The sequence below is a fragment of the Anomalospiza imberbis genome, chromosome 14, assembly GCF_031753505.1.
Source record: "Anomalospiza imberbis isolate Cuckoo-Finch-1a 21T00152 chromosome 14, ASM3175350v1, whole genome shotgun sequence".
Lineage (NCBI taxonomy): Eukaryota > Metazoa > Chordata > Aves > Passeriformes > Viduidae > Anomalospiza > Anomalospiza imberbis.
The window spans coordinates 8,283,341-8,296,241 of record NC_089694.1 but is presented as its reverse complement, the minus strand read 5'-3'; the positions used below and the strand labels follow the sequence as shown (position 1 = coordinate 8,296,241).

The following is a 12,901-nucleotide window of genomic DNA, read 5'->3' as shown; positions in this document are numbered from 1 at the left end:
AGCAAGATGCTGAATTTGCCAACTCCATTCAGAGAAGCTGCCTCAGCCTGATGCCACACCAGAAAAACAGCACCTGTACTGCCCCTTAATACCACTGTCTTTAAAGGCAGACAGAGCATGAGGTGTCCAAGCTGTCTCCAGAGAGGGGAGATGGCAAAGTGCTTCAATGGGACAAAATGCACCCACATGGAGAGGCTTAGAGCAGATCCCAGCACAGGTCTCTGTGCACTGCAGCTCTCCTGCTTGCCCTGTTCTCTACCCAAACCAAGGCATCACCTGCCCACACACTCAGCTGAGCTGAGACAGGCAAGAGCAGAAAGCCACACAAGTCTCGGGGGTGATTTTTAAGGGGCTGGCTTGAATGCCACCCTCACCCATCTAGGAATGTTGCAGGGAGGCCTGGTGACCACTGCAATTCTGTAGAATTTGAGTAACCTGAAGCAACCAGCAGCAAGTGGAAAATGGCTACATGCAGTTTTCCCCAGGCTGGCACGTGCCCTGGGCCCTGCTGGCTCTGCTGCCACACGTACTGTGGTTGAGGGTGAAGGAGCTCTCCAAGCTGCCCAGGTGCTGGAGCCGTGCCCCGGCTCTGCTGCGCAGCGCCGGCATGGTCTGGGATTTCCTCTCGGCCGCCGTGTGCTTGGATAGCCAGGCATCCTGCACCCTGCAAGGGGGAGCAAAGACAGGGCTTGGGCAGCAGCAGCAGCCACACCACTACCGGATTACACAAGGCACCGGATGGAGCCCTCTTTCTCCAACACTTTAATGTGGGACAGTCCCAGTGGGACTGACCACGCCGCGCCGATCCTGCTGCTCCAGAAGGCCCTAGGGCTGGCACAAGAGCAGGGATGCTGCTCAGGAAGCAGGGATGCAGCCGGGACTCTTGTCTCACCTGCAGCTGGCTGGGGGGGACACTGCCAACCTGCGCTCGCCTGAGCCTGGGGGTCTCATGCAGGAGCTGGAGGGGAGGGAAGGGGCAGCATGCTGAGATGAGGGGCCCCTGCTCAGGGCACGGAGCTGAGCAGAGCCCCGGAGCCGCTGGGGTTTGCCCAGCGAGGGTGTGCTCCAGCCCTTCCCACCTCCGCTGGGGCAGGGAGCATGGGCATGATCCCCACACCCCAGCACCAGATGGAAGGATGCAGTACCTGGCAATATTTCTCTTCCCCACGTATCTGAAGTGAAATAAACACACCCTAGGAAGAAAATGAAATATTTATCTGTTAGAGATCCTGCAGACCAGGAACGATTCAGAACATTTAAAACCTACCCTGTCCTTGCCTGCAGCCACACTTCTCTGTGCACAAGGGTTTGGGTGTGTATTTACAAGTCACTTGACCTCACACTCTTGGTTTCAAAATTCTATGGCACATCCCTGTCTTCTCACCCACCTGGTTCCCCCAAATCTGCTGCAAAGTGGAGGCTGTGACCGTGACAGGGGAAGCTGAGCCCAAAGGTGGGTGGGACACACCCCACAAAGAGCACCGGGCACTGCCACTAAACCATGCTTCCTCAATATACGCCTGCTTCTCCTCAGAGGGAGGAAGAGCATGTCGTTCCAACCTGGCCAGACACCCCTAGTGCTGCACAGGACAGTGTGTGTGTGCACCGTGGTCCCCTCCTTAGCCATTCTGGCCACACAAAGGTGCAGTGTTTGAATAGCAGCCTCACGATACTCACTCCAGAAGCACGAGGACATTGATCAGCTCCTGGGGGGAGAATTTGTTCCAGTAAGCTAAAAGAGTATCTGAAAGAAAATGAAGAACCGTGCACTGAGATTTTAAAAAACTCAACAGGGGGACCTCACAGACCAAACCTGATGGTCCCTTGTTTTTCTGGCTGCCCCCAGTGAGCAGGAGGCACCAACCTTCAGAGATCATCTTCACAATGTACAGGTAGCACATCAGAAGTGTCCGGATCTCGAACTGGTCCAGCCGGCTGCAGTGGGACACACTGCTCCTCATGGAGCTCCTGCGGATCTGTTGGGACACAGCTGTGACACAGGGGGCTCCTGGGCTGTGCACAGAGGCTGTGCAGCATGGGCACAGCAAACCTGGCACACACCAGGTGTGCTGGCATCCCTCCTGCCCCCCACAAGTGCACCCCACAGCACCATGCCTTGGAAACAGCTCACCCAGTGATGAGCAGCCTGGAAATCCTGGGCACATCACCAAACATCCAAACACTTCTCTGCTCAGAGAAAAAATGTCTGGGCAGTGAATGACAGGTTATCCAGCAGCCTGCTTTCATTTCCCCTACTCTCTGCAGCAGCTAAGCTCCTGGACACTTTTAAAGCCAGTTCCTAAAAAATTCACTGCCTGTCACTATTTAAAGCAAAAATCTGACTTTCTGTTAAAGACATACACTTCAAAACAAAACGTTGGTTATTAAAAAAGGAGGACATTTCATCTTAAGAACTTTCTCCTCTCCTTGATTTTTGGAAGTGTTTCAATTTTCCTCCTACTTAGTGACTCAGGCAAAGCTCACAAAATCCTGCTGATGAGTCAATTTACGTGGGAAAGGCTTGAGCATTGTGTGGGGGGGAAGTATGACTTCTAAAGTTATACCAGTTTTATTTTCCACTCTCTGTGCTTGCCTGAGCTGTATCCTTTGATAAAAGGATACAGTGAAGCCCTAGGCTTCTCCTAAAGCTTTGAATCACATGTTTGGAGAGGGATCTACAGATCTTATTTGCTGTTTATTCTGGGATAAGCTGTGGATGTGAGTCATAATAAAGCAGAAATAAACAATCATGTTAGACTTGGAGACATGGTGCTATGGCTAGAGATTTGCTATTGACCATGCCAAACTATCAAGTCAGCACACAATTCACTCCAGGGGAATGGGGCAATGAGCAAAGAGTCTGCCTCTGCAGAGCTCTGCTGAAGCAGTGCTCCTCTGTGTAGCATTGCTGTTACATGGTTTTGTGGATATTGCATTCCCTAACAGAAAGATTACTTTCAGCAACTCTGAAAAATGTTCAAGCGCATTTAAGGGCAGGATGTCTGGCCATGAGGGAAGAGCTGAGCTGGAAGCCACACCATCTCCTGCAAACCCCATCAGCAGTGCTGGAGCACACGCTCAGGGCTTTGCTGGACAGTCAAGTGCTCAGCTGTACTTGGTCCTGGAGCTCTGGATTTATGGAGGAGAGCTTGCAAGGCCTCACCTCTTCTAGGCACATCAGCACACAGCCGGGAGCCCAGATAATCTTTGCCTCGCTTGTTACAAGGGCCAAAATTTTTGAAGATGCATCAATGACTCACACCAACCAAGATATCTGTAGAGTGCCTTGAGGGAACCCAGGGGTTGGTTTGCACAAATACCTGTGTGCGATCTGCCAAGAAGAGGAGTACTGAACGCCCTCTGTCTAAATAGTGGGGTCAGAGGTCTTTGTGGCATGACCACAGTCACCTTCTGCAAGTTTGAGCCTGTGGTTACTCGCCTGGGCTGGTTTTCCTGCAAACACTTTATCTTAAGTCAGTGGTCACTGGCAATCTCACACCACGGTGTTTTGCTTCTCAGACATTTGGAAACCAACTCCCAGCACCAGGCACTGGGGTCCAGCCAGGCTCAGAGCCACCCACACACAGGGAGCACATCTGAGTATGCCAAATGCACCACAGGAGCAGAGATTTTCCATACAGATTTTGCCTTTCACCTTCCACAAGTGATCTGTCAGCCATTCTATTTTTGGCTCAGCGATGTTTGAAGAGGGAAAGCATACCAAACTTGAGACTCTGACCTTTGTTAAACATCCATCTGTTTGTTTCCAGAGATATCTAGAAGCTGGCTTTTGGAGAGTGTTACCACAGGGAACTCCTTTTCCCTCCCCCTTATTTAACACAGCCTGCAGGCTGAGCGCAGCTCTTCCCAACCCCTGGTACCTTACATTTTCACTCTGATCCGGGGAACTGGTTGCTCCCTCTGAGTTCAGGGATCCTTTTGAGTCCTCTCGCTTTATTGTATGGCCATTTGGAAGGGCTGCTCCACAGGCTGAAAAAAAAACCCCAGACCCCACAATTAAGCCCTTTGCACTTGCCAGCACAGCACAGGCAGCACAGATGGGGCTTGCCAAAACCCCATGTCAAAAGCTGGGAAAGGAAAATCTGGAAAGCACAAGTTAGGGTGACAGCACATCTGGGAAAAACCATGCAGAGTCTGTGAGGTCTTTTAGGAGATGACTGTTGCAGGTTTTGGGTAATGGGTTTTGGGTGCTTCAGGCTGGTAAAAGATATATTAAAAATAAATGGGAAATTTAGAATTTAGAAAAATTAATTTACCTGGATCTTTGTCTGCAATCAGGCTGGATCTGCTTGAGGGGGATGGAAAACTGCATATGAATTCATCCCTGGATGCCTGTAAAGCAGTATAAGGTTTTGTGACCAATCAAAGATAACACCTATTCTCTTACAGAAGGGAACAATGCAATACAAAATGGCAGATTAGAGCAGGTTTTAAAAACAACACAGATGAAAAAAAAATTTCCTTACTTCTATAACAAGGAGACAAAGGACTTGAGGAGAATTACAAAGAATAGCAGAACATATTAAATAAGTCACAGTAGTGTTTTCCTTTTTGTTTTTCATAATTTGAGTTGAAATTTTGAGTTGTTTTTTCTCAGATGTCCTATTTGTTATTCTTTTGCCCCAGCAAGGAGGAAAGCCTAGCCTGCAAGGCAAAGGCCACTTGAGAGCCACAAACACAACTCTTGGGAAGACAGGCAACGCCCCAGAACAGCTGCTGCAGTCCCAGGAAAAGTCCTGCTCAAGCTCGTTGCTCTTGGAGGGACTCAACTCCCCTCAAGCACTGCACAACTGTCCAAAAACACGTCAGACATGGAGGTATCCCAGCTTTACTCACAGGGCTGGAGGCAGGGCAGGAGCTCAGTGCCTCGTGGCCGGCCACGCGCTGCAGGTTCTCCAGGAGCACCCCGAACAGCGGCAGGTACAGCTGGGCAATTTTTGCCTGCTGGTTCTGAAAGCAGGCACAGAGAAAAATCCCAGTAAGAGCCCAGGTTCCCAATGGAGTGAAAAAAGGGGAACTCTTGGGCCAAAACACGTACACACACACACACATATATATATCTGTATTTACACACTGTATGTGGCATTCAAGAACGCGAGCTGGTTTGGCTTCTCATCTCCACTTCTAGAGCTGCCAGAGAGGTATTACCCTTCCAGCAACAACAAGCTTGGGACGCTCGGGGGTTTTGGAGGCTAAATAACACTCCCAGTCACACAGGAAGTGTGAAAAACTAAGTCCTGGATTTCCTAACTCTTTAACTTGACTTGCATAGTTTGATTTTTAAGTGCAGCACCCAGGAGTAATGTAACAGAAACATTTGCTCCATGCCTGGTGCTGGCGACTGCTTCCAGTTAGAAATTCTCCATGGCAAATGCTTCTAATGAAAACAGTTGGTAGGAACAGATTAATTTGGATTTACTGGTACAGATCAAAAATGATTGGGTTGACATTGTCTAAATGGAGGACTCTTACATCCAATTCTTTTTTCTTAAACATATATTATTCTGGATTTGGCTGAAAAGCTAAAAAAAAATTAAGGCTTGCAAATTGAGTAGAACCATTTAAATAAGAAAGAAATCTGTTTTTTTTCTTCTGATTCAGCATGACAAAAAATAAAAGAAATTTTGAAAACCCTCATGGATTGACAAAACCTTCTCTCAGCCGTTGATGGAGCCGGGGTCTCCTTGGCTGGAGCAAGGGTGTGTCAGCACATGCTCAGCCTGTCCTGCCCATGGTGTGATTTTTTTTTTTGCTTTGGTGTCTCTGGACACCAGCTGAGCATCCTGCCCTGGCTCCAGGCAGTTTTCTGGTCACACTGCCCTGAGCACAACACATATACCAATATCCTGTGGGACAGCAGTAAGAGAGGGGGAGTTTCTGAGGAGTCAGGGGAGTGCTGCACACTGAGGAAGCAAACAGCTCCTGAGTTAGTCATGGATCCTCACTGCACAGAAAAGCAAGCCCACCTCCAGCTTGGGCCTTCAAAGAGGCAGAGAAGGGAGGGAAGAGGAGCTGGCTCTGGCCCCATGAGAGCCCCTGGCACATTTGGGGCACTCTCCCACCCTTCACAACAGGAAGCCATCCACGTTCCTGGATAACACTCAGGAATGCAGCACACTAGGAGCAATGAGGACCAAAACTCTGAAGAGAGGGATGTTTTCAGGCTACAGCAAGGACAGGCAGTGTCTGCACAGATAGCTGGGCACTTTGGAGGACATATGGGTCAGCAGGGAGCAGCACCAAGATAAAACAAACCCATTTCCAGCCTCTTTCAGCATCATCATGTGCTGAGCCTCTGACCAAAGAAAACTGAGATCCACCCAGAGGAAATCAAGCACCTCATGAGAATCAAGATCCTCTCCTCTGAGTCACTAATCAGTAAAACATGCAGCTGACTTGTAACAGAGACCAGTTCTGTTTCCTGATTATAACATATTAATACAGGACATGAATTTAGGTCCAAGACAAGAACATCACTGATGTCCTAATTTTGCTGAATAACTCTTGGCTAATGACTCTCTCAAGTTCCTTAATGGTTTTGGGGTAATTACCTACATACTCAGCATGATCAAGAGGGCTGCAGTTATTTCCTAGGTGGTTTCTGAGCTATTACTGTTATTCCATAACTGTCAGTTATTTACAGTGGTTCCCTAAAAAGCAATTAGAATACCTTTGGTGCACCCTGCAATATCTAAAACTCTGGTATGTGAGTCTTTTCTTAAAATTAAACAACTTAAAGTTAAAAAGCCAACAAAACAGGCCTGACCTTGTGCTGGTATCTGTTGTCAAAGGCATGCTTGATCAGGAGATTTTTTAAGACTGAGATGGCCGTATATCTGATATCGTAATTGTCCTGCAAGGCAACAGAGGCTTCTCTAAGAAGCATCCCCACGAGGAAGTGATGCCTGCAATACTCATCAGTTAAACTGTACTCAAGATTTGTATCTGAAAGAAACAACAAGGCAATGGTTAAGGGAAATGTTCCGGGAGTCTGTTCAGAGCAAGATTTAACAGTCATGTAAGCCACAAAGTCCTTGAACAGTGCTCACCGCCCTCCTACAGTGCACTGATCTTTGAATAAAGCTGCACTGACCATACAGAGTTCTCCACCAGTGACTTAAGTCATATCAAAGAACTTGGTGTCTTCCACTTCAGCCTGTTCATTAATTTTAGCCCTCACTGTTTCAGCAGCACCTCAAGGAAGGATTTCTGCCATGTGATGCTCTGCAAAGCTTCTCTCTCTGATGAGTAATTTGTAAGTCCGAGATGGCTGAAATGGGGAAAGACAGCACAACTTACTGCCTGGGGATGCTTTGCTCCTGACTGGGGCTTGTCCTGTAAATCCCCAAGCCCCCAGGCAGCAGGGATACCAACCTCCACCAAGCAGCTGTGAGAGTGGAATGGGCAGTGGAAGTGGTGGGTTTACCTGGGCACCCAGCCCTAGCAGTGCTGCTCTGCAGCTCGTTCCACACCCTCCACCAACCTGTGCTCCTTCTCTCGAGGTCAGAGAGCAGAGCAAAAGCAAGTAATGCTGCTGGGATGAGGGATGCCAGTGAGGACATGGTGCCAAGTGACCAGTCTGCATCCCGGTCTGCACAGCTGGGCAGCTGTGTGGGCCAGGGAGCCAGGCTAGGGCTCCAGGCTGCTGCTTGCCAGAAGCAGATATTGAACACAGCTCCTCAGAAGCTGCACTGACTGCCAAGAGAAAGCCAGCTCAGTACCTCATCCCCCTGCTTAACTTAACCTGTACCCTGCACCTCACACAGATGCAGCAGCTTTTGTGATCAAAGCCAAGGCTGCTATCAGGATAAGGCATCACTTCTGCTGAGGAGCCTGGAGAGAGCAGCAGGGAAGTGACAGACACACTGACTGGTGCAGGGTGCATGTGCACTGGGGCTGCTGTGAACAGCCCGTCCTCACACCATTATCTCTGCCAGGCCATTTACCAAATTAGAACCACCTCAGGGATAACCCCAAAGCTCTGTGTTCTTCCTCCAAAAGTACAAATGCCATGTGCTCAGCTCAGACTTTTTTTTTCCAAAACCCCACACGTCTGAAAGTTCTTCTGTGGTAAGGCAGGGTGCATTCAGCTTTGAAAATCCCAGCCAAAGGGTTCCAACAGCTCTGTGGCTGTGAAAAGATATTTTTAAATTCATTGATTCAAAAGTAGCATTTGCTGGATTGTGAAATTCTGATTCAGAGGAAAGAAAAAGCAATTTGGAACATTACCTAGCTTTCACTGTTAGTCATGTTAGCAAATGCCTAATTGTCACACATCATGGTTATTACATTAGTTGGATGCAAGCTAATTGATTGGAAAGTGCATACTTAATTCAACATTAGAGAAGTTGACCATTCCAGTTGGACCTACCTACTGAAGTGAACCGCTCCACAGCAAATGAAAAAAATTCTAATTATGTGTAAAAAGAAAAGGGACAAATAAAAAGACAGTAAAAATAAACAGGAACAAATCATGCTCTAAATCTTGGAGAAACAGGACAGTATGTCATGTTTTAATATTATTTGTGAGGCCTTTGTTTAACTTCCAGGTTCTGTCAATCCCTTGGGTTATTTCCCATCACAACACTGCAAAACTAATTGTGTGCTGCTGGCCGTGAGGCCAAGCCTGGGCTTGCTCTGGCTGATGTCCCCATGTGAGGCAGCAGGGACAGACCAAGAACCAGCCCGGCATGAGCCGGGAGGTTTCAGAGTTGCTGTTCCAAGATGCAGCACTCCAACTCAGCAGGATGTGGTTGCTCTGCCAGCCTGCCCATCTGCCCTGGCTGAAGCTGCAGAAACTCCCTCTGTCCACCTCCCTGAGGGCTGTTCCTTCTTCTCCTAGAAACAGAGCAGTAGGGGTTTGGGCATCCCCTCCCTGCATCCACACAGGCTGATGAGGTCAGACACCAGCAGGGTCTCTCCTGAGCCACAGGTCTGTCCACAAAGCCAGACAAGTTTGCAGTGAAGGTGATCCCCACATGGCTCTACCATGGCAGGCAGGGCTGAGGCACCACTGCAGAGGCACCTCTGCTACCTGAGCACTGGCTGCTCTACTGCCACGAGCTGTATGTGAACCTCAGCTGGTAGGTCCAGTCACAACAGAACACAGCAGAAAAGATGAGCTGCCCTTACAGCTTTTCAATTTAACCATCGCAAAGGCAAAGGTGAATGTTAAGAAGAGCATCCTTATGTTACCATGCCACTAATAAGCATCAGGGAGGCACTGTGGATGTGTTCTTCTTGGCTGTTTCTAGCAATGCTCTTTGTTAAACCATGCCAGGCAAGTAGCCAAACTGAAGTAAGAGATCAGCAGCTGGTCCAGAAAGCTCTGAGGGGTCAGATATTTACTAAAATAAGGGAAATTTCATTTACTTCTGCTTCTGCCACCTGTATGTGTGGAACCACTTTGGGACTTGTTTGGCTTCACCATGAGGCACAACCAAACATCCCCTTTCCTCCGCCAGAATAAACCATACAATTATAAATCCACAGGGCTTTTACATGGGGAATCCCAAACCTCACTCTCCTCTCCAGCTCTTATACTGGCCAGGCTATTGGCACCCAAACCTGGCAATCTTTACTGCAGTTATGTAGCACAGATGAGCCATTAGGACCCAGAGGGAATGAGCACTCCTGGGGGCTGGTGGAGGCTGCACTGCCAGCACTGCCAGAGCTCCAGCCACCCACACCTGCACCCAGCCTCAGCTCAGCCCCTTGTAAGCCCCTTCCACCCCGTGCTGAGCAGCTGCAGGACCAGAGAGAACACGGTGTGACAGTGAAAGCAGTGTGGATGTGTGGGGGTGCCCCAGCACAAACACCCCTGGTGTGCACCAAGGACTGGCACGGGCTCCAGCTCTGCTGGCTGCCCTCAGGTTTGAGAACAAGACTGAACACACTGTGTACTGCTGTGCTCTTGTTCACTGTGAAAGCAGAGGTGACCTGGATCCCCTTCTGGTGGCCACAGGGAGAGCTGGCAGCAGGGCAGTGAGTTCAACCTGTTCTCCTGCACCCCCATTCCCTACAGGACCCCCCAGTGAGACACCCACTTCTGACACTTCTGAGAACAAAGGATTGCATTGCACAATTTGCCTATGTACTGAAACACAGGCAGTTGTCTTCCAGATATTGCTAGTCCCATGTAAACTTAAATATAGGAAATACCAAAACGACTGACTGCATACCATTCTGGAATAAAATAATATAAACCTGACAGAAAAACTTCTTGTCCTGAGGTTAATGTCCTAACCAGGGCATACATTTCCTTGACACCAAATCAAAGTTCATCTAGTCAGAAGCCATCAGGACTAATAAATTATAGCTCTTTAGCCAATCTCTTAAGAAAGAACATACCTTGAACTCTTTGCAGCTTGGGTTTGGAAAATGTCATTGGTAAATTCAGAGGAATGTAGTGCTCATGATTGCAAATAGTTTGAAGAAATTCAAACTTGTATTCAACCAGCAGCTGAGATAAAAAAAGACAAACACAAACTATGTTTTTAGTTTGGCCCATTTTCTTCCAGTTCAATGTACTTGTTGTACAAGGATTGGAGAATCTAATAAATAGCATCTGGTGAAACTCACTTCAATTATTAGTGAATAACTGGCAAATTCTTGTGTTGTTCTGCCTAAGTGTCAAAGCGTACAGGTGTCACTTGGGACTTCTTTGTCTTTTTCATTCAGGCTATTAACCACTCTTTCCTGTCATTCTGACTCTTTACAATACTTTAAAGAACATCTGGCTACAGGCTCTTAGCCCATAAAAAAGGTCTCTGCCTCTAAAAGACTCTGCAGGAACAGAGTCTAAAATGTGTCCAAGAGTTGTATAAAATAATCACTATAAAGCTTTGACTGATGTAGATATGTACAGCTGCAAACCACTTTCCAAGGAACCTACTGCTTACCTTAGGGTCTTTTGGGCTGAATCCAGAAATGTAATCATTTATCAAGTTAAAAACAAATCCTCTGTCCATAAAGGTCAAACAACGCTGGAGAAAAAACAGCAACATGTGACCAACTATTAAAAATAAAAGCAATCATCCTAAATCCCCTCCATACTACTGTCCTGCCAGCAGCCAGATTTCATCCTCTGGGTTGCTGCTGACTTTCCAAAAGATACATGATCCTTTTTCTCTGAAATCATTTGGATGACTTTACTTAAGTCTCCAGTGGACAACAAAGATACTTAAAATGAGAGTATATATATTTCAGCTTCCAAACAGTTGCTAGGAATGCCTGAAAACCCTCAGTAACATACAGAGTTACTGTCTCTTTGGAAACAGAAGGTTTCTTTCCTAGGACAGCTTATCCCCTCGAGAGTTTTTACAACTGAAAAAACCAAAGACAAGATAAATTAAAACCACATTTGTTTGCTCGCTCCATATTTCTCATTGCCAATCTCTTTTTTTTTATTTTTTCCCAATCAAATCCTGGGAGAAGGAAAGAAACTGCTGACCTTCAGGAAGTTAGCCAAGCTAAAGTTGACATTCCTGGACTCTTCAGGGATCTCATTATAGCGGATGGTCACATGAGGAATGATGGCAAGCAGCAGCGAGTGCAGGGCGTGCTGGTAGGACTCGGGGAACCTCTGGCCTCTCGGCAGCTGAAACCAAAAGCACATCCCAGCTCAGTGCTGCAAGCCAGCAGCTGGGGACAACTGAGCACAGGCACGAGTTCTTTAGCATCTGTTTTTGTTGCTTCCTAATAAAGCAGTGACCAAAGAAAGTATTGGCTGCAACTGCAGTAGGTAGTAACACAAGCCATAAGGACTTCTGGAATTTTTAAATTACAACTGAGAGTGAAAGGGCAGAAAAGGGAAAAGTAAAGTGAAAAATAAAGTTAAGCCGTTCAACTTGGCAGGTTTTTTATTTTAAATAGAGAGTCACATAGCTTTTCAGAAAAGCTTTTGGAGGAGTTTGTGACAGCTCTGTAATGCAGCATTGACTAAATTCATTTTTACCTTGATTTTGTTTTCTTCCAGTAAGTACATTGCCATGGACTTTGCCAGTGCTTCAAAGAAGAACCACGAGTACTAGAATGAACAAAGAATACTATTACTTTTCCCAGCAGGATTGAACATGACTGATATTCCCCGACTATGTTGGGAAGCACCTATGTGGGAGGGAAAGCTCACATCCAAATAGCTTTTTGTAAGCACAGCTGTTCTTGCACAGTTGGCTTGGAATAGATGCTTTTGCTACCCAGAGATGTCCCGCCAGTGTTAGGGTGGGAATAGATTTAGCCCCTCTGCACCCCAATGCACCCTGCCAAAAACCAGCAGAGTTTGGGGTGCAAGCCCTGCCAAGGACCAGAGAGGCAGAAACTCACTTTGCCTCCCACGAGTCACCCTTCAGGTGTGGCTTGAGGAAAATAGGTAAAACTGGCAAAATGAACAGCCTTTTGCTGTCTCCTGCCATGGGCCTAAACAGAGGTTCCCTGCAAGAATTCATCTCTGTTTTACAGGGAGAACCTCAAGGATGTGGATGCAAAGATTGGCCTGGCAGCTTTGCCCCTGCAGTGGGTTTACATGGGGGTAAGTGCTGGGCTTTACACCAGACCCCCTTTTCTTCCCCTCTACCCCTGGCAGCCAAGCACTGCCAATACTTCACCTTGAGGAGCTTATTGATGGCTAGAAAATCTGCTGACTGCTTCAAGATGGTGGCCATGGAAAGCACCAGGATTTCATGGGTCATCTTCGCCTGCTTGGCGCTGGGTTTCTCAGCTCGAAAGACGTACTGAGGCGAGAACAGCAGAGTCAGTGCGAGCCTGCCCCGGCGGGGAGCCTCGAGGGCCGGCCTCTCACCACTGACCTTTATGAAGGAGCGCAGGTAGTGGTCTAGACCTTCCTCATGGCACTTGGACACGATGTGCAGAAGAACCCTGG

At 47.7% G+C, this 12,901-nt stretch overlaps 1 protein-coding gene across 3 annotated transcripts in view; it reads right to left on the bottom strand.

Annotated features, from left to right (window-relative positions):
* DOCK11 (dedicator of cytokinesis 11) overlaps positions 1-12,901 on the bottom strand; it is a 77,970-nt gene that overhangs the window by 23,106 nt on the left and 41,963 nt on the right. For 2 of the 3 annotated variants that reach the window (XM_068204752.1, XM_068204753.1), the window contains exons 25-39: positions 12,828-12,897; positions 12,627-12,752; positions 11,978-12,049; positions 11,474-11,620; positions 10,923-11,006; positions 10,372-10,483; positions 6,788-6,966; positions 4,858-4,971; positions 4,278-4,353; positions 3,887-3,990; positions 1,865-1,976; positions 1,678-1,744; positions 1,146-1,193; positions 893-958; positions 531-664 (exon numbers count right to left, since the gene is read on the bottom strand). In XM_068204752.1, the coding sequence (XP_068060853.1) occupies positions 531-664; positions 893-958; positions 1,146-1,193; positions 1,678-1,744; positions 1,865-1,976; positions 3,887-3,990; positions 4,278-4,353; positions 4,858-4,971; positions 6,788-6,966; positions 10,372-10,483; positions 10,923-11,006; positions 11,474-11,620; positions 11,978-12,049; positions 12,627-12,752; positions 12,828-12,897 (1,511 nt within the window). The remainder of the gene's footprint in view (positions 1-530; positions 665-892; positions 959-1,145; positions 1,194-1,677; positions 1,745-1,864; positions 1,977-3,886; positions 3,991-4,277; positions 4,354-4,857; positions 4,972-6,787; positions 6,967-10,371; positions 10,484-10,922; positions 11,007-11,473; positions 11,621-11,977; positions 12,050-12,626; positions 12,753-12,827; positions 12,898-12,901) is intronic. The other variant, XM_068204754.1, reaches the window with a different exon arrangement.